This window comes from Pholcus phalangioides, unplaced genomic scaffold (assembly GCF_987345545.1).
Source record: "Pholcus phalangioides strain wild (caught in Gottingen) unplaced genomic scaffold, Ppha-v1.0 ptg000007l_1, whole genome shotgun sequence".
Taxonomy (NCBI): domain Eukaryota; kingdom Metazoa; phylum Arthropoda; class Arachnida; order Araneae; family Pholcidae; genus Pholcus; species Pholcus phalangioides.
This window is the reverse complement of record NW_028301600.1, coordinates 46,207,979-46,230,004: the sequence shown is the minus strand read 5'-3', so window position 1 is coordinate 46,230,004 and position 22,026 is coordinate 46,207,979. Positions and strand designations below refer to the sequence as shown.

At 35.7% G+C, this 22,026-nt stretch overlaps 1 protein-coding gene across 2 annotated transcripts in view; it reads right to left on the bottom strand.

The window, feature by feature from the left end:
• Nucleotides 1–22,026, bottom strand: part of fab1 (1-phosphatidylinositol 3-phosphate 5-kinase fab1) — a 92,652-nt gene that overhangs the window by 34,304 nt on the left and 36,322 nt on the right. For both annotated transcript variants that reach the window (XM_089233360.1, XM_089233359.1), the window contains 3 exons: nucleotides 20,666–20,817; nucleotides 14,944–15,064; nucleotides 8,383–8,494 (listed from right to left, as the gene is read on the bottom strand). In XM_089233360.1, the coding sequence (XP_089089486.1) occupies nucleotides 8,383–8,494; nucleotides 14,944–15,064; nucleotides 20,666–20,817 (385 nt within the window). The remainder of the gene's footprint in view (nucleotides 1–8,382; nucleotides 8,495–14,943; nucleotides 15,065–20,665; nucleotides 20,818–22,026) is intronic.

Genomic DNA, 22,026 nt, shown 5'->3' with positions numbered 1-22,026 from the left:
TGAGACCTGATAATGCCTTTGACATCACACTGATAGTCATTGTAGAATTATATATATTTGAGAGATAAATAGAAAATGTGTTTATGTACCATGCATTCAATATAAAGGGTGAATCCGACCTGTTCTGAACTGAATGTAAAACCACTGCTTCTAGACAAAAATGCAAATCTTGTATGTCAAATACGTAAGCGTACACGTGTGTGTAGGCGGAGCCAGTAGAGAAACAGGCTTTATAAGCACGAGTAAGTTAAGACACATTTCGTTCGCTAGCACACCTCGGCGAATTTCTTGGTGTTATTTTGCAGCAATCGGTTAATTTCAAATTGTAACAGTAAAAATGAGTAACCACCAACGTTTACATGATGGAATGAGGTGGCGAATTGCGGGGAGGCTAGAAGCAGGCCAATCTCAAGTCCAGATTTGTAGAGAGTTCAATTTAACGCCCAGCATCGTGTGTAACTTATGGAAACAGTTCCAGGATACCGGATCCATCGAGAGAAAGCCTGGGCAAGGTCGTCTAAGAGCCACGACGGCCAGAGAAGATCGCCATTTGTCGATTATAGCGAGGCGTAATAGGAGTGCTACAGCTTCTTTGAAAGAGGCACTGTGACTGGTGTGAGGTATAGGGATGAGGTCTTGGAGCCCTATGTTCACCTTTTCAGGGGTGCAGTTGGCCCTGAGTTCATTTTAATGGACGATAACGCGAGGCCACATAGAGCTCTTCTGCTCGACGATTTTCTAGAGAGTGAGGATATTCGCCGGATGGATTGGCCAGCCAGATCTCCAGACCTTAACCCTATAGAGCATGTCTGGTACTCACAGCACACTCGCAACCCCCCCTCCGGGAACCATCCAGGGAATGAAAACAGCGTTGCTGAACGAGTGGGACCAACTGCCCCAGAAAATGATAAACTGCCTTATTTCAAGTATGAAATCACACTGCGAGACCTGTATATCTGTAAGAGGGGACCATACCCCCTATTAAACCATTTTTTCCCCCATTAACCCAGTTCAGTTCTTTTCATGAAATTCGATAAAATATGCAAATTCTCTTAATTTATTTCACCAGTGTAGATAAGATATTATCCCTAACGAACTCGAGGCGACCACTGATAGACAGCACCTTCACTTCCAACCCATCTCACTAATGGCAGTAAATTGCAATAGCGATATGGCTAGAGTTGGTGTTTGGTGAAGTAGTCTAATTAGCCCTTGCAGAAAATGACTGTGGTGCGACAAAAATGATCAAATGAGCCATATTCAGAAGAACTTACAAATTTTTAGTATTGAAAACCTCAAAAGCGCATTGCTCTTTCTAAAATATTCAACCTTTTTTTTTCACTAGTATGAGAAAGACCCTCCACCCTTCTCAGACCCATTCAAACACAAATAGGCATAAGTGCCCAAGAGATAGGTGGAAATTGGTGGCAGGCATAAAAGTGACAAAGACTTTTCATCTCTGATATACATAGTTTTTAGACAGAAATCCACACACCATCAAGTTCACATCAAGATTGTGAGGTTCTAGTTGAAACAACTAGAACCTCAATGAACTTCCAATGTACATTTATTTTACTACAGAGGAACAGATAATGGAAGAACTAGTGAAGTAGGATTTCTCATTTATAACAAGTGGAAAAATCACATTGTGAGTTAGATAGCACATTTGATAGAATTGCAGAGTTGTGGTTATGGAAATATCAAGAAGATACCAGATACATATTATACAAGTCTATGCACCAACAACAAGCTATTGTGAGGAAGAAGTAAAAGACTTTTATGAAGAATTAGATAAGATGAATGGTAAAGGAAACCATCATAACAAAATAGTAATAGAGAGAGAAGAAATGGCAAAAGCTCAGTCAGAAGCCATAGTTACGGCATACCAAACAACAGAGCAAACAGACTCATATAATTGTTCGCTCTCTACAAATTCCACATCATGAATTTGTTTTTTAAGAAACCACAAAGAAAGTGGACATGGAGAAGCCCAACTGGAACAACAAGCAAGATCGACTACATCCTATCTGATAAGAAGCATATGATCCAAGACAAGTAGTGTTCTCAACAAATTCAATACAACAAGCGAGATCAACTACATCTTGACTACTGGAACAACAAGCGAGATCGACTACATCTTAACTACTGGAACAACAAGCGAGATCGACTACATCTTGACTACTGGAACAACAAGCGAGATCAACTACATCCTATCTGATAAGCAGCATATGATACAAGACTGTAGTGTTCTCAACAAATTCAATACAGGAAGCAATCCTCGACTGTGGTGCGATGTAGAATAATGCTTAACACTAGAATGAAACGAGCATAAGTTATAAGTAATACAAAAACTGTCATCCATATAGCAAATCTTCAAGAACATTGATTGAAGAACCATTTGATTTCTTATATAACACCACTGAAGATGGACAAGATGTCACCACGATAAGCAGAAATTTAACCACTACCCTAAAAAAAGCAGCAAAATAAATCGCTGGAGAAAAATAAATCAAATCGGTGAAGAAAATAACAAGAAAAAGACTAGAGACAATTTCAGATGAAGAAGAGAGACCCTTATTCAAAAGTAGAATATGCAGAACTTTGTAAAATGGTACAAAAGCAGATTGCAGAAGATGTCAGGAAGTTCAATTGCAATATTGTAAAGAAAGCACTGGAAGATAATAGGAACTTAAAATCAGCAAAATGAAAACTATATGTTGGAAGAAAGGAGATTTTTTCATTAAAAAAAGGAAAGATAGAACCACCATGAAAGATGGAAATAAAATTATTACTTTTGTTGAGAAATTTTACAATTCTCTGTACAAACCTGAAGAAAAAGGGATTGGAACAGAAGAGAGGGAGCATGAAAAAAAAGTAAATGGAGCAGAATTTGTACAAATATCACCTGTGCTGAAAAACGGATTTCAATGGACATTGTTAAAGAAGCAGAAAAATTTGCCAGTATGCTAGCTACTTTATTCACAAATTGTCTCCCAAAATCGGATGTGCCAGAAGATTGGAATAATCACAATGATGGTTGTTCAAGAGAAGTTCGAAAAATAGGATATCAAGAATTACTGACCAGTCAGTCTCCTGTAACTTTACCATTTAGGCCCCCGCGGAAATGGTCCTTAATTCTAGTCATTTTTAGGGATTTTATATTGTCTCACCTTTTGTTTCCGGGATCGATCGGCGAGATCATCTGTCGCCGATCAGCTCCAATGTTTATATTCTATGTTTTTCCAATTTCTATATGATAAAGTTTCGTAATAGTGTTTTATTTCGTATAAATATGCAAATGAGATGTTATTTGTTGAAAGAATTATGATAATTTCAGCGCCGTCTATTCTCAGTTGTGATTCGTTCTCACATAGCTGTTGTGATGAAGGGTTTCTCCATATATACCAGCAGTGTGGTAGGTATCAACGTATTCGGATTCACGCATTCTCATGCTTGAGTTTTATAATCAATTACGTAGAGGTTCGTTGCTGAGTCATCCAGCCTCACTCTGTGCTGAAGGTTCCTCTTCCTTCATTGTCATGAGTTGACAAAAGTTTCCTGTTGTGATACTGCTAGAGTAACTTAGTCTCTCCTCTTGTTGGTTGTCTCTCCTTTCGTTGGTTGTCTCTCTATCCATTCCAATGGTCTGCAAGTGAAGTCAAGAGGGGATGCCCTCTTGTTTGAGATGGAATATTGCTGACAGACCTCGGGACATGCTTACGTCCATCCTGGACTCGCTCGAGTGGTGTTCTGCTGAACTTGTGCCATCAAGGTGAAGACCTGGACTGATCTTCAATAGTTGGAATTGCGCGAATGAAATATACACTAATGGAGAGATTCGGTGAGGATGTTTCAATAATATCTGTGATATATTAATTTTTTATTAACTTTTAGAAGAGAAATTTATGGCACTATATAGTTCAAAATATTTTTTAACAGTTAATTTGTTATTAATAAATAATACTAGTGGAAATAATTGTGTCTTTCATTGTTGCCATTTGCAAATAGATTTCTATGTTGTGAAACATTAAAACAAATCGGGAATGTGTACTAAACACAGTACATTACATTCCTATCAGTAATTTATAAAATCTTCACCAAAGTACTGGCATATAGGCGTGAATCCACATTAAAGGCAGCCCAACCAAAAGAACGAGAGGGTTTTCGAAGTGGATTTAGTACAACGGATCACATTCAAACAATCGGGGAACTCATTGAGAGACACAAGGAATATGAATTATTACTGTGTATGACCTTTATTGATTTTGAGAAAGCATTTGACTCTTTTTCCACATGTGCTGTTGTTAAAGCTCTAGATGTAATTGGAGTAGAGAAGACTTACATATCTCAATATCATTAAGAAAATATGTGAAAAAGCAACTTTACTGCAACCATTCATTTGGATGAAAGAAAAGTAAGGATTAAACTTGGAAAAGGAGTCCAACAGGGTGATACTATCTCACCAAAACTCTTTACTACTGTTTTAGAAGAAGTGTTCAGAAAACTGGATTGGGATGCGAAAGGAATTAAAATAAATGGAGAATATCTTAACCATTTGCGTTTTGCCAACAACATTGTTATTATCAGCAGTAATCCAGACGAAATAGAAGAAATGATACAATAACTGATGAAGGCTAGTATTCAAGTGGGTTTGAAAATGAATCAGCAAAAAGCTAAAGTTAGGTTCAACTTTTTTGCTTTGATGAAAATCGTACTCAACAACACACAGGTAGAAGAATTAGAAAGCTATGTATACCTGGGACAAGAAATCACCATGGAGAACAGAATCATTGATAAAATAAACAGAAGAATCAAGATTGGATGGAACACTTTTGGCAAAAACTATAAATCTGAAGAGCCACATGACATTATACCAGAAAAGAAAAGTGTTTAACCAGTGTGTGCTACCAGCACTGACTTATGGATCTGAAACATGGACACACCGATACCAAAGCTACCAGTGGCGGCTCGTGGTTAGATATTTTGCGGGGGTGCAGATTTCCAAAAATATATCTCCATCTACTGGCGATGATATGTAATCAAGTACATGCAGGGCTGTAACTAAGACTTTTGCCACCCCCGCCAATTTAAAATTAGATAATTTTATATAATGGTGTTCTTTGTTTCCCCTAAAATTTTGCCACCCACTAAATTTTTCCGATCGGGCACAATTGTCCTCTCTGCCCCCTTCCAGTTTCAGCCCTGAGTACATGTACTATTTGCAATTGGTAAAGTATTGCACTGCATTGAAAACTTTTATTTTTGTTTATCAAATTATTTTTCACATTATCTGTATACCTATGCAGTACAAAAATAATAATGCTCTATCAATGCAACATTTACGTACATAGTTTGCGCAGTGAGCTTAAGCGATATCTTAACGCTGAAAAAATCATCATTTAAGTTTAGCAGTTGCCATCTGCAATGGATTGTGAAAATTCATACTCTTCTTCCAATATCAGAGGTTTGCGCCCAGCCAAAATTTAGGCCCATTTTCCGGACCCTTCACAAAATTCTAGATCTAAAAAATTTACCCTTCACAAAAGTCTGGACCTGAAAAATTGACCTTCACAAAATAAAAATTAACGAAACCATAAATTTGGAATTTCATTTCTTTTGTGAAATAGATTACTTCACTTCCCACAAAATTACTTATTTTTCACAAATTGAATGATCCTTTTCACAAAAATAAGGGAAATTTTCACAAAAACTGGACCCTCAAAAAAGCTCTGGACTGGACAGACACCTGAATATTATACTCTAATTTAAAAGGTGTATAAATTTCTATGTTAAAGTTATAAAATATATATATTTTTTATTTAAATATATTCTAACTTAGAAGATACAACAGATTTAAAAGGTAGTATATTTAAAAGAAAATAGATGGTAGTATGAGTATTCATGGCACTTTTTTTGTACGTCAAAAATGAGCATAATAACTTGTACTAACCATCCCCCTTTCTCCCTCCTCTGGTTTTTATACTACCAAAGGGTATCTCATACAATGCACCATGGAAAGCGGCTAAAGAGGAAAGAAGAATACAGAGCTCTCTCCATGGAAAGCATAGCTGAACCACGACCTGTATTTTACACGACTTTTTTTTATCAATGCTTCCAAATTTTTTTTTCTAATTTATTAAATTCATTAAAAAAATTCAATGGTATTAAGTTGGTATCAAATCCATTTGAAGAATTAAATTAATGGTGTAATTGTCAGGGGGCATGTACCTACATGTCTCCTTCACGAGCCACCCTGAAGGCTACAGACAACACGAAGGAGCATGGAAAGATGTGTGTTAGGCATCACAAGGACAGACAGAAAATTAATCACTCTGATAAGAAGCCACACAAAGGTATATATCATGGAAAGAATTAAACGTTTAAAATGGAAATGAGCTGGACATATTACAAGATAACAGATGGACCACAAGTATTCTGTATTGGTACCCCTATATGGTGCTAAACGTACGAGAAAGCGTCCCCATGTAAGATGGATTGACGAGATCAGAAAATTGGTTAGAGTCAACTGGATGGCTAAAGCATCAGACAGAATAAAATGGAAAAATTTAGTCCTTTGTCCCACAGTGAATTGAAAATGGTTGATGACAACATTTTTTAGATCAGTCAGCTCCGCCTTTGATGTGAGGGGGAGGGGCATCTCCACCCATGGTCCCAAGAGTTGTCCCACTGCCCATCAGTTGAAATCATGGCTCCAATAGGATAGAAGCTGACCGGATTCTAGCCCATATGTTTTAATTTATTTTTACACTATAAATAAATGCACTGCAAACAACCATGGCAAGATATTTTAGATATGTAAAAATTATCTCCAGAATTGGATTGATTTTTAAAAATTTGATACCGACTGACTCAATATAAAGCTTAATACGGTAGACTCTCGACTAACCGGCCTCCGTACTATCCACCCTAGTCAGAAAATAATCTCATATGCTCACAAAGGAAGTCGATTGTTCTTGAATGCTAACACCCAAACAAGTTATCTTTAAATGATGGAAGGTGGTTAGTATCAGCTCTTAAACAAACCATGGACTCTGGTTGGAAAGATGAACTTTTTGTAAGAACTTCTCACTGAGTTTTAAAACTTATTCACTGAGATATATTTGAATTTATACAAAAAAAAAAAAAAAAAAAAAAAAAAAAAAAAAAAAAAACCAGAATAAATGGAAAAAATGTGTTTTACCCCCCTTTACGGATTGCCTTCCACACACAGACGGGCTCCGAGTTTGTCTTTTCTCCAACTCTCTCACATGTGTATATGAATTCATTGTTATGGTAAAGATCAATGCAAGTTTAAAAAAATAATAACAAAAATAAGTAAAACACGGGAAGAAACTGTGAAAGACCTGATTTTTTTAACTGATTTCCATGGTATTGAGAGTGTCTCCTGCAGCTCTGTAGTTTATTGTGGCCATCTGTAGGAACTACAGATAATCCATAGCAGTTGGCAACTCTAAGTATAGGACATAGACATAGGTGCCAGAACATGGGGACTAAAGCTATTTGAGCCCTCCTCAATAAATTTTATTTAGAGGGGGCTTAAACCCCTCTCCAACTTTTCATGATTGTACAATACAACACACCTTTTCCACCTCCTGTATGTCACGAGTCCTGTATTTATAGGACAACCAGGAACTTTAAACACCTCCCCAACAATGCTTTTTTCAAAGTCTGTGCTTTTGGATACAATAGAAGTATTAGAATCAATGGGATCTCTATACATGTTTTTTAGCATCCACAACACAAAGACTTAATTTTAATCTTCACTTAAAGACAAGTGTTATTACAAACATTTGGTCCTAATTACCTTAATTATCATATGTAAAATTATACCTCAACCATGAATTAGACTAGCATAATATAATCATTGTCACACCCATCTATTGTATAGCTTTGAGAGGTATTGCTGTGAGTGGTATTCTTCAGCAATGTTGAAATTTGAATTGTATTTCCATCAACTTTGTATCATTAAATCTTGCAAAGGCTTTAGCCACGCACTATTGAATAAATAAGTAACTTTCATCTAATAAAAATACATCCACTACATATAGTATATCACACACTAACAAGAATTTCACAACTCAAAAATTCATGTGAATTCCTGTTATATAATTCCATATTCAAAACAACAAATTTATCTCTCTAGAAGTCAGTAATATTGACATTCTTGTAGCAACAAAACTGGCCACTAAGCAGCAAAAATTTTGTTCTAGAAGGCAGCCTTTTAAATTGAAAAAGTGAACTTTAATTCTGTTATTCTACAATTTCAGATTTTTTGAGTTGTGACGTTATTCTTGACTGTGTGCGATATGTTTAGGGGAAACCATTTGAAAATAAACAATACATTTTGAAGAGAACACATACTAGAATCTCTAGTTATACATGACTCTGTAGTCTGAATTTCCTTAACCCAAAGTGGATCCATACTTTCTTGATTTTCAGATGAGGAATCCATATGTTGTAGTTTTGGATGAATCTAAAAATAGAAATTAAGTTCATAATTGAACCTCATTAACACTAGAAAAACAGGAATTTTTGACAAACTAGAACAATGATAGCGATCATGACCGCTATCATTGTCCAGATCACAACAGAAATTAATTTTTTTTACTGAAACTTCTTAAAATAGTATCTATTCAGTCTCAGACTTATTTTTGCAATAAACCCTTGTTCATGTACCAATGTTTTGGAATTTGAGACAAAAAGTCTTGTTATGACAAACAGTATTTCTGTGTTGTGTTACTTCAGAAAGAGGTTCGACTAATTTTTGAGTGCATGTAATTCATGGCTTTATTTTCATTTGGCAGTCACTGATTAGGTTTAAAGTATAATACTCTTGAGAAATTTCCAAAGAGATTTCATATAGAAATGAAAAACCATGAATAGCCACCAAATACAAAACTACTATACTACTGAGCAATACAAAATACATATGTAAGACAGCTTTTTGATGCTTATTGCATTGTGCACTGAATGAATTCATTTTGTCAAAAAAAAAAATCAATGGCACACTCTCTCATTAGTAGATAAATAAAATTTCATAATTATTGGCAGAAATTTCCTTTGTCTATGATTTTAATTTCGTGTGTGCATGTGTGTGTGGCATTCAAAGTCTAATTTTCCCTGTTTACCAACTGTAGAGTTATTTTTTCGCTCAGTCAAAAGCATGATATGTGGTAAAATGATAGCTTCCACATCATTCAGCTGGGACCTTTGGTGTGCCCCCCCCCCCTCCCGGATTCCTTCTACAGTGAATTTATAGTATGACGGTACAAAAATTGTAAAAAATGAAGATTCATTTTGTCGTGCAACATTGTACCAGTAAATGTAAAGCAGTAAAAGTAGAAAGATTCACAAAAATGTTAAATGAATAGAATAACGTACAACAACGAGCGTTTTCAAAAGTGTACCTTTGAATGGTACAAAATGAGCACTGGAGAAAAGCAAACATGATGATAGAACATCTGTTCCCTCAATACTAATGTTAGCATAAGAAGACTTCATTTCAGCATGTTTTGCAATCGTATTAGTTAAATATCTCTATAGCAGTTAAAATGACTGCTACTGTTGCTTTGGGTAGAACATTTTACATCTAAACTGAAAAAAACCTAGGACAATTATATTTCAGGAATTTAAGAGCCTTAAAAAGATGAGAAAAGTCACGGAATTTCAACCACCTGAGATAAACTGCTTGGATGTAATCACACATCAAAATAGCTCTGTGGTTAAAATGGCTGCTTCCATTGTTCTAGTGTTAAGATATAATATGAAATACATTACATAAATTATTGATAATAAAAACTAATTTTTCAATCCTTATTTGAGTGTATTTACTGTGGTACTTTGATTTACGAGTGTCTCAATTTGTAAATAATAAAGTTACAAAAAATGTTTGCAAAAAATTATTTCAACTTGCCAACAAATATTCAAATAATGAGCATGAAATGAATTAATAAAAGATGATTTCACACACAAAAGATTGAATATTCTTGGATGAGTTGAAGCTGACATCTTTGTTGGGCTGTACTTGTACAAAACTCTACCATAATCAAAGCCGCTTGAAAGTTAAGCGTACCCACTCAATGTAAAAGAAAGGCAGCAGAATTGATAGCAGCGCCCTCTGAAGTTTGATGTGTGAAGCTTGCCAATTGATGGCGTGGCTCCCCCTTCCCCTTTTTGCTTGTGTTATTCCGATTTCAACCTTGACTTATTTTTCGAAGTCTATTGCTATGAAACCTAAAAATCTTAATTCCCACAAAAGCGTACAATTTTTACTTCTTTATAGGAGACTTATTAGTGCATAAAAATATAAATAACTTAGTGAACATAATGTTATTGTCAGTTCAACAGCAAAATCTATACATGTGAACACCTGTCTTTGTGTTCATTTTGCACCCATCAAATCTGCAATAAAACTGCAGACATATTCAATAAATATAATAACAAGGTATGTAGAAAATATTAGTTGGCCCTCAGAAGCACCATTTTTATAAATTTAAAGATGAACAATTTGCCAAAATAACCATGAGCAAATGAGTAATAGCTAATCAACCTAACCAAGAGTCTTCACGCGAGTAAGTAAACAAAATGGCGCTGCGGTGCCAAGAAGACGCTTTCCCACCCGATGTCAGCCAATCACAGGCACACATCTAAACAGATAAACAGAGAGGGTGCTGATGCCGTTTGGATACCAGTTTATCGATAGGACTGTTTACGCTTACTCTTAATGCAGCTCTGACCATAATTCTCTCAAATAAAGTCACTAATTATATTGCTTCAAATGTAATTTTAACATCCACAGCTAATTCAATGTTATGGCCTATTCAAAACATTTTTCCTATATTTTGTTCCTGCCAAATATTAATAGCCTTGCATTAAGCAGTTTAATGAATGGGGGGGGGGAATATCACAGTCTCTATATATATATATATATATATATATATATATATAGAGACTTTTTTATAATCGGGGTGATTATAAAAAAACTATCCCGACATATGGGCCCCTAACTATCATACCATTCACAGAAACTGAATGAAATTTTGGCATAAGGTATTTTGAGGTATGCGCTCAAGAATGATATGGAAAACAACAGTGTCACTCTAACAGTTACGGTTACAGTGAGAAAATTTCGCAAATATCAAATGGCAACACCAAGTTTTTTGTATTGGAATGTGATCTCCATACTGAAAAACACTAAATAGCATTGGAATGGCACCTGTAGCACGAAAATCCCCGGAGCTAGGCAAGGAAAAAGTAAAAAGGACTTTGCCGTGCACCAGAGCATTAATGTTCGTTTCATTCGTCACACCGTTTCTTCGGCTGAGATCCCAGCCTGATTAGTCCTCCACAAGGTCATGTGGAAAATTTGTGAAACACAATAAAATGCTTTATTTTATGCTGCTTCTCTGTCCTTATTGGTTGTCCTCACTTTTAGCCTATCTACCACTGGTGATTTTCATGCCACAGTTGCCGTTCGAACGCTATTTAGGGTTTTTCACAATGGAGATCACATTCCAATACAAAAAACTTGGTGTTGCCATTTGATATTTTCGAAATTTTCACACTGTAACCGTAACTGTTAGAGTGACACTGTTGTTTTCCATATCATTCTTGAGCGCATACATCAAAATACCTTATGCCAAAATTTCATTCAGTTTCTGTGAATGGTATGATAGTTAGGGGCCCATATGTCGGGATAGTTTTTTTATAATCACCCTGTATATCACTTATTCAAACACTCAAGAACCTATACTTTGATCTGAAAGCTTCAGAAATGAAACATACGCTATATTTACAGTAAAACCTCCTCTAATGGCCACCTTAATCTCTGAACAACAGCCACATTATGTTGAAACCGAATGCGTCCCATAGACTTAACATTACAAGTAACCTCAGAACAGCCACTTCGGACATGGAGTCTGGAAAAAATATGCATATCATGATGAGAAAAATAATTTTCAAGCTGACTTTCATGGGAGTTTCCTCCTCCCCAAACTTTATGGGGGAGGGAGATTATGCATGCTTTCTTTTCCTGGATAGAAATGCTAGATGGGTATATTGAAGGCAGTGGAGGGGGAAAAAAAAAAGAGATTATAGGGGACAACAGAAGACCTGCTATCAGCACTCTTATCAGTAAGGGGATATGTAGGCTATCCAATTACTAGAAACCATTTGTTTATTCAGTACTTTCTACTCCAAGGGATGGTTCTGTCCAAAAAATAGAGCTCGAAGATAGGGATAGAAATATCCAGATTATTAATCTTTTGAGAGGGATGTGTCATTTTTTTTAACAAGAATATGTGTCAGCACCCATGTCTTCAGCTATCAGATTTGACTTAGGAACATCCTGAAAAGAAGGTCTAGTTGATCACGGGTGGAAACAAACAACTATTTGTAGTTGCTGGTACACCATCTTGGTCCATATCAGTTTTTCTTGTCTAGTTGTTTCTGTTGCGTTCCACCTCAGCATGGCAAGCCTGAATTTTAGGATGTGGTAATAGTGCTGTAGATCCATTAATCAATTATTATAATATTGTCAATATAATCATATGCTTTAATACAGTGGTTTTCAAACTTTTGTAACTCCATGGCTCCCTTTCCCAATCCATAGTTATCTGTGGCTCCCCAGACTAGTTTGGTAGATATTTTCCCATATACAAGAACACTTTGAAACATAAATAGGCACAAAAATCAATATCTCTAGCTCGCAGTGACACCCGACAAAATTTGGTGACATCCCCAGGAGTTGCGATGCACACTTTGAGAAACACTGCTTTAATATAATCAATCATATAGCTGAGGACGAGGCAGCCACCTAGAATGGCATGATTACTGGGGTGGCATTTTTTCATGACAGATTTATTATGATAATGTTTTCACTCTCTGAAATTTTTTCTCTTAAAACTTTTTCTCTCAATTTTCACACATCTGAAATTGTTTCTTTCAATTTTCACACATTGAAATAATTTTGAAGGGAAAGCACGAGTGGATAAATAAGCACAGGTAAGTACAATACTTTTCAGTGTTGAAATGCTGTTCAACTTTTTGCTATTCAATGCTTAATTCATCTCAACACACCTTCTTCCTTGCACTTACAAAAAGTGAAGCTGGTTTCTGGAAAAAAAAAATTAGGTTTCTTCTCTTGTTTTGTTAAGGATCTTTCACTCTTTATCAATATTTTTCCAAATGACTTTCCTTTCTTTAGTCAATTCTCCTCAGCACAAATTTTGGTTCCTTGTTCATCTCCTGCTTCTTTCAGCCAACACCATAATAGAAGAATCTCTAGTGTGGTGCTGCTTGGCTTCAGAATGTTCTGACTGCCCATTTCTGTATTTCTTTCTCTATACCAGGGTAAAGTTTCTTGCGAAACCCTTGATGATAATGAGGCTGTTCTGCAGAACTCAAACAAATTTTTGTATTTTTAATCCAAAAAAAAAAAAGTGTCCCTACTGCTACCTCAACAACATTATAGCCCCAAGGCAAAATGAAAGAGCCTAGGCAGCAACTCTTAATTTACATATTTATTGTCATAAAAATCATTGTGCCAGATCTTATCGTGGAAGCTATTATTCATTTCAGGTCCCTGCATCAACCCCACAAAATGAGCGAGTCTGGCAGGGCTCTTGTATAAATAAAAGGGTAGTAAAAACTTATCTTTATGCTATGCAACCTAACAACATGCAAGCAGCATAACATGGAGAATCATGATTTCAAAAACAAAGAAATGAGGAGAGCGATTCTTGGATTTTCAATAAATAAATTTTATTCTTTGGATTCAGAATAAATATATTAATTTATTAATTTTCAAGTTTTCTCATAAAAATGAGCAAAAACACATTTATAATACTTGATTGAATAAAATTTTTCTTCAAATTATTTTTAGTAAATTTTATGTTGAATTTTAATGCATTGCATGATATACGTTTGTTAAGTAGCTCAATTAATTAGCTCAAGTGCAGATGTTCTTCCAAAACCCGTAGGAAAAATTTTGAACAGGTATGCCCACCATGGGACCACCCTCCCACTTCGAAGAAGAGTTATTAAATTGATTTGATATATATACTCTCATCAGGACATTTTTATTTAGGAAATTCTCTCATATCTTAAATCATCAACATTACACCCCACCAAGGGGGTTGTGACTAACACTTTGGGAATCACTATATCAAGGTAATAGAGATGAAGAAAGAAAACTCTTTTCAGAAAGTCATATCTTAAGGACGGCAAAATATTATTCGTCTCAGGTGGCAGAATTTCTAAGACCCGCCCTGTATATAACTATCGGAATCATTTACAGAACGGATTGTCAATTCTTATGCTATATACGTAGATCACAAATTAAAGTTTTTTGTTTTTTTTCATAATTAAAACTAACACTCCCAATAGTGAACACATTTTCCCAGTCCCATTAGCAGCCGTTGTTGGGAGGAATGGAATTTTGTTTAGCGAAGGGGAAAAAACAATACATGGCACTGTACTCATGAAAAACAAGAAATTTGCTTGCAGAATGGAAACAATAGTCAGCCAGGACAAAATGAAATCACAAAACAAACACCCATGACTTACTCAAGAAAATTTCAATATGTTGTTCACAGTGTTCTGCTATGAGTTGCAAGTTTAAAACTGTGTGTTCCCCAACAAATCAGAGTGTGCCGATGATAACGCTGTGGATGTGGTGCATAATGCAGACCTTCAACTCAGCCAAGTTCACAATCTGACCACAGTACACAGCACTTTCGAGCTACATCCACAGCATTACCATCCAATCTTATTGGAACACACATGACAATCTGTTGTAGAACATGCAGTTTTGACTCGTAGCATCCCCCCCCCCACCCCTAATAATATAATCAAAACCTAATAGAAACTAAATTGTATAGAAATAGAGACTGTATTTAGTTAGAAAAAAAAAGACATGAATACCCCACTTATTTCTTTCAATTTATACATAAGATCTGGATTGAAAGCCTTCAACAGCTCAGGATTTTCGGGCTCTATAAAATGTGCATCCAAGAACGATTGTCCTATACTTCTAGCATCAGAGCTGCAATCGATAACCAGATATTAACATCACACAACATAGAAATACAAAAAACTAATCAATGATAATCAGCATTACAACAAACCAAATATTTAATGATAACAAAAATTGGCCGATAGGATAAAATTTTCCTCAAAGGAAACTTTTCTTGAACTTTTGAATACTACAAACTCATATAGTTATTTGATGTATCTTAGAAACCGAATAGTATAAAAACATTAATTACACTTGCTTAACACTAGAACAATGAGAACCAATCATTTTGACTGCAATAGAAAAAAATTGAACACTATTTTTATTTATCGAAATTTCTTTCAAAAGTATCTATTCAGTTGGACTTATTTTTGCAGTGAATCCTTCTTGATGAATAATTTTTTTTTGAAATTTTGGACAAAAAGCACGATTAGGAATGTCATTTTCTTACCATTAGGACTGGGTGATGTATCAATTTGTAATAAACTACAGATGTAAGCTTCCACATCTATATCCTGATTTAACAATTTTGAACATGGTAATGTATTGTTGATTCCAATGTCTAATGTCACGACGCCAATTTAGAAAATGTGCCTGCATAATGTATCAGGGAAATCAAATGTCCTCACATCGAGTTGAAATTCACAATGCTGGTTTAGCAAATGCACCTATATGATACATTGGGAAATCTGTGCGTGTGTGATGTTGTTACATCGAGTTGAAATTCGCCATGTTGATTTGGTGAACATGCATGCACAATTTTTCTTATCCAATGTAGATATTAGGAGCAGTACTATCTACTCATGCTTATCAAGAATTCAATCTGTATTCACACTGATTATGACAATATAAGAATAAAGGAGAAATTTTGGTACTATCTGCATTTCCCTCCGAAAACCAGCATAAATTTTCCTGAATATTTTGAGTAAGATATGGATAGGGGTGACTCACTCCTTCAGCATCAGATGATAGCATTTTCTACTCGTGATGGCACCAGTTTAGTAAAAAACTGGTACTTGAAAATTTATTATGATGACTTTAGTGTTTTTCCTTGAAAGAAAACAAGGCATTTTCATTGGCCTTTTACAACTGATTGGATTCAATTCGAAACCTACTCATTACCAAGTGTAGTATACAGTAAAACCTAGCTACACTGATTTTTAATATAACGGTAAGTCCCTCTACAGCATATTCTTCCAAACTTTTTGTTCCATCACCCCTTCAAATTTTTTTTTCTCTTATTGCCCCCAACTCAAGTAAACCCATAGGATCCTATGTTAAATCAGTAGGTTTTATCGCTCCTTGGACCATTCCATCACCCACTTTGGGAAATACTGCCCTACAGTAATATTTTTCCAAGTCTTGTTTGGAAATGTTTATACTTTCATTTTAAACTCCTGCCTCTCGATATAACTATAATCCCTCTACAATAGTACTGGGCAATATATTGATTCATAATAAATCACTGATGTAAGGCCCATTTTAATATCCTGAAGCCACTATTTTGAACACTTCAATGTATAATTAGTTGCGATGTTGATTTAGCAAATGAGCTTCTAATATTGCCTCACATACATTAGAATAATTTACGTTTTCAAATTTCTTGCACAATGGTTTAACACATACATGTGAGTTAGTTAAAGCAGTTGTGCTGTAGTAAAACTGATTTCGAAATAGTGTATTATGGCACGGGAAGCAGTGACAGAATAACGTAATTTTGTGGGTGGGGGACGATTGGTTGGAAGATGCAACAAACTGGGGGACACGGGTTATGGGATATCCCCCAGAGAATGTTTTATTTTTTGCACTCATGGGATGGGGGTTGCCCCCTCTGCCCCCCTTTAATCTGTCAGTGACTGGGGAGTAGAGGCAGTAACGCATGCAGGATTTTCTCACACACACAGAGAGGAGGGGTTCATCTTTCTATTTTTTTCCCAAGGGTTTCTTTTTTTTAGTTTTTTTACTAAAAAGAAAACCATTGCAGCCTCCACCTACCTCTTTTCTCTTCGCCAGGGATAGCGTCACGAGACATGTTTTAAATTAAATTACATTCAAGGTAATAGCAGAGCTTTGATTTCTAAACTGTGACTTGAATAAGGCTGATTCCTGCATGGGAAAGTGAGTGTGTTTGTCCAAGGCCTCCCAAGATTTAAACAACATATATTCATTGGCTGATCTTAGTTTCACCCCTCCCCACTCATGTCAAAGTCGAGCCCTGACGATAAACGGATACAGGAGGGGGGCAGCCACCTCCATTTCTTTTCTCCAATTAAGTAAAACAAATTATATTATCATCATGGGCAGAAGGGTTGGAATTATTTGCCCTTCCCCCATTCACAAAACAGACTCAGTGATTCCACTGACAATGTTTGAAGTACAATACATTTGAGATATTTGTGAAGAGATAGAAAGTTCGGAGAAAGCGATTTCTTCTCTAGATCTGTGGTTTAATCGATATTTATATGCAGTCAACCCTTGGTTCATGAACATTTCAGTTTGCAAACAACAAAAAATGATTCGGCTTACGAACACCCAAAAAGATCTAAATCCCAAAGGAAGCATTTTCTAAGTCTGAGATTACAATTTTTTTTTGACAGAATTTAGTTGAAAAATTATATTTCACCAGAGTTAAGTTCCCACCACCACATACTGCTCCTATTATCCATCCCATGGATCAGCAGATCATTTCAAACTTCATGAAGCTCTGAAGAGAGGAAATTTTTTTAAATTAGTTTTACAATAATATCTGACATAGTAGTCTCACATGTAGTGCTTTCAATGACTTTTTCACGTCGGTTTTTAATGGCGATAATGATATTCAATATATGGGTGTTGCATGGGGGGGGGGGAGGGTAATAAAACCCTCAACTATAATATTCAAGTGGAAGATGTGGAAGTCCTAAATCTTCTAAGTATGTGCAAGCAAAGCACCAGGACCAGATGATATCTATCCCAGGGTCCTCAGGGAGTGTGCTAATGAATTGTTGGGGCCAGTCGCACAGATATACAGAAGTAGTCTGCTGAGGGTATCGTCCCAAGGGACTGGAAACTTGCTAATGTTGTTTCGATATTTAAGAAGGGTAGTAGAGAAGCTGTGTCCAATTATCGTCCAGTGAGTTTGACGAGCTCCCTCTTGAAAATTTTGGAGATTATCATCAAAAGGCAGTTTGTGAAGTGGATAGACGAGAATAATATATTGGCGGATAATAAGCATGGATTCAGGAAGGGGAAGTCATGTGTAACTAACCTCCTTTGCTTCTATGATCATGTGACTGAGGCTTTGGGTGAGGGCAAAAATGTGAATGTTGTTTACCTTGATTTCCAGAAGACATTCGATCGAGTCCAACATGGTAAACTCTTGAAGCGTTTACATGAGATTGAGATGGGGGCAACTTGCTGAATTGGATAGAATTGTGGTTAAGAGATAGGTTGCAACGAGTTATGGTAAACTAGGAATTCTCTGGTTGGACGAACGTCACAAGTGGAGTTCCTTAAGGAAGTGTCCTTGGCCCCATACTTTTTTTACTTTTTATAGATAAACTCGATCAGGGTATCAATGGGATTGCTAGCAAATTCACAGATGACATGAAGCTAATGGGTAATTGGGAATCAAAGCAATCGGGAGTTGCTCCAGAGCAACTTAAATAGGATTGCAGCATAGGCAAATCAAATGAATGGAGCATGACGTTTAGAGAGTTGACAAGTGCATGGTCACTCAATTTGGTTCAAACAACCCATGGTTCTCTTACAAGTTGAATGGTGATTCCGGATGCAACTAGGGTCACCGATTTGGGAATTCTCATTGACGAAGGGCTTAGGTTTTCTGAACATTGTTCAGTGGTCATCAAAAAAGCAAATAGAATGCTTGGTTTGATTTTCAAAAAGGTCTCTTCGCATTCTCCTAAAGTTATTCTTCCGCTTTTCCGAAGCTTAGTTCGTTCTGGACTGGAGTAGGCTGTAAGGTTTTGGAGACCATACCTACAGAGGGACATAGACTTGTTTGAAGAGGTGCAGAGAAGAGCTATGCGTGTCCTTATTGGCACACAGGGATTGTGTTATGGAGAAAAACTTCATTTTTTAAATATGTTTACATTGGATGAGCGCAGGTGTCCGGGAGATATGATTGAAGTGTTCAAAATTTTCAACGGGATGGATAGGATGGACCATGAACTTTTAGTACACCGCCAATTGACTGTATTTACAAGAGGACATCAGTATCGATTGGTAAGGGACAATGTGAGGTTATGGTATCACAGGGAATTTTTCTCTAATAGGGTTGCTTATAAATGGAATAGCTTACCCCCGGAGGTAGTAAATTGTAACACAATTGACACATTTAAAAAGAAATACGATAAACATGTTGGGGTAAATCAAGAAGCTATCTATACTTAGAATAAGACAACCATAACATTCTTTATGGGTATTGTGTAATATTTTATCATGTGTATATATTAATTATAATTTTTATGATTGTGTTTTTAATTGGGTTGCCGTATTTTTGAAATATATGACATCCATATTTGTTATGGGCATCTTTTTCTCAGCCACCTTGTTGGGCATTTTGCCTATGGTGTTGCATTTGTATATTTGTATAGAAATAACAGTAACTTCTGGAAACATTATTTCATCATCCTACATTGCATAGTTTTTATTTAAAAAGCTTGGCAGCAAGTGCTTTACAAAACCATCAATTTGGAGTGAAGGATATTGTGATCGGTGTCTCAAGTGGAGATTTTAAGGGTTTTGATACAGGGATTATAGTTGATGCATATTCACAAAACCAGACTAGACTTTGCCATGACATCATTTTCATGAAATTAGCATTTCATCTATTTTGAATTTCCGTAACATTTTAGTGTTGGTTTAACGACTACCATTGGCTATGCGCAGGAGCTGGTGTATAAGTTCACACTAGAAATCATTGAAGTCCCAGGAACGGATTAATTAATTTCACATTGATTTTCATGGGAAAACCAATTTCAGTTTGCGAACAATTCCATTTACGAATGGATGCCAGAAACGAATTAAGTCCATAAACCGAGGGTTGACAGTATATATATAAATACATGTCAAATTCCCTTCCGATTCATATCACACAAAATTAATGCTGATGTGAATCTTTACATTCTGCAATTATTGAGAAATTTTAGTTTATTTGAAAAAAACAGTAAGACTGTGATACTAGCACTGATACTAGTGTCCAGTCTTTTATACTTTATAGAAACAGTGGAGAGTGACATTGTTTCTCGCTATATGTTGCCACCTAGGGGATTATTGTTGTTTAGAGCAATTAGCTGAGTTAAGCGACTGCTCTTACATGATCCAATTCAGCATTTACATGCATTCCAGGGGAAGAAAATGTCAGTCCTCTGTAGCTTAATGGTAGAGCACTTGTCTGGACTATGAATTGATGTAGGTTTGATTCCTCTATAGAGGTATGTGAATTTTTTTTTTCTCAACTTTATCTAGATCTGCTTAGTATCTAGTCTTTCATACTATGTATGAACAGCAGGGTATGATATCATTTCTCTCTATTAAAAAATTGTCTACAAAGTACGAATGTGTTTATTTTGTATTCATGAGGTGCAAAACTGGAACAACCATAATTTTCATTATGTTGGAGCATCTTACCTTGATAATTCAGGGTCGTATCTTGTGAGCCATTCAAGAATATCATATCCTTGGACAAACTGAGTGTGAAGAAAATATTGTTTGTGATTTGTTGAAAATCTTTCCTCAGACATCAGATACTTTTTGAATAAATTTGATAGGCAGACATAGTCCTGAAAATTTAGAATAATTTAAAGATGGAAAAGGCATAAAATATAACACCAGAAATTATGAAATGTTGAAAACAACTGATAATTATAATCAGGGTTTTTGTGCCAGCATACATTTCCTAAACACTTTCAAACAATTAATTGTCACCCAAACATTTTTATTAGTGCACGTGAGTTCATTCACGTGCACTAATAAAAATGATACTTGGACATACTTGATAATCTTGGACATAACATACTGTTCTATAATCCAAGATTTTTATTCTAAATGATTCTGTATATTTTTATACCATTGTTATTATGCACACAAACATGTCATGCTTAACTTCTTATTTACTGAAGTTGCTTCTGATCACTGCTGCATTTGAGTGTTTATATCACTCAAATATGGCAACAGTAATTAATGGTAATCAATGGGATGAAATAAATGTAACTTGCCCCGAAATTGCAGGAAATGCTTATAAGTTTTTTTTTGTTTTTTTTTTTTATCATTTTTGTCGCACCACGACCATTTTCTGCACACGAGGGCTAATTAGACCGGGACCTACAATTTATTGCCGATTCCAAACGGCAGGCTTGTTTCTTATACTCATTGAGAGGTTGGTACACTAACCCCTCGATGGGGGCCCCCTGCGGTAGCAATTTTTTACTGCGGTCAAGTCGCCGTTTTTGTTGTACCAGTGTCAGGAAAGTTTTCTGACAAGGACGAACCGGGTATCAAACTCGCGACACCTCTAAACATCCTTTGGTACTTTAGGCGAGTATCTTATCGACTGGGCTACCGCGCCCTGTTTTTTTTTTTTTTTTAAATATAAAAATATTTGTTTTCCCTTAATACTATTGCCACTTGAGTTTACAAACTGGCATATCTTTACCAACTATTCTTCTGGTCTTATCAATTTTCCATTTACTTGAACATATTTCCTATTTATACTTGAACAGACGTGAACTAATTATTCAGGTCTATTCGAGTTTGCAAAAACGAGTGTCAAATATAGCTGACTAAAGTTATTTCTTGAGAGAGACTGTGTTCTTTTGTAAACGAAAATGAATAAGTAATTTTTAGGAGCAATAATATTTCACTATTTCTTTAATTATTATTATTATATTACACTATTATTATGTTCAATTTTAAATAATTGGATTTTGAAGCTCTTTTTTTCCTTTATACTTGTTATTTGCTAAAAGCTATCCAAAGATTAAAAAAATTGT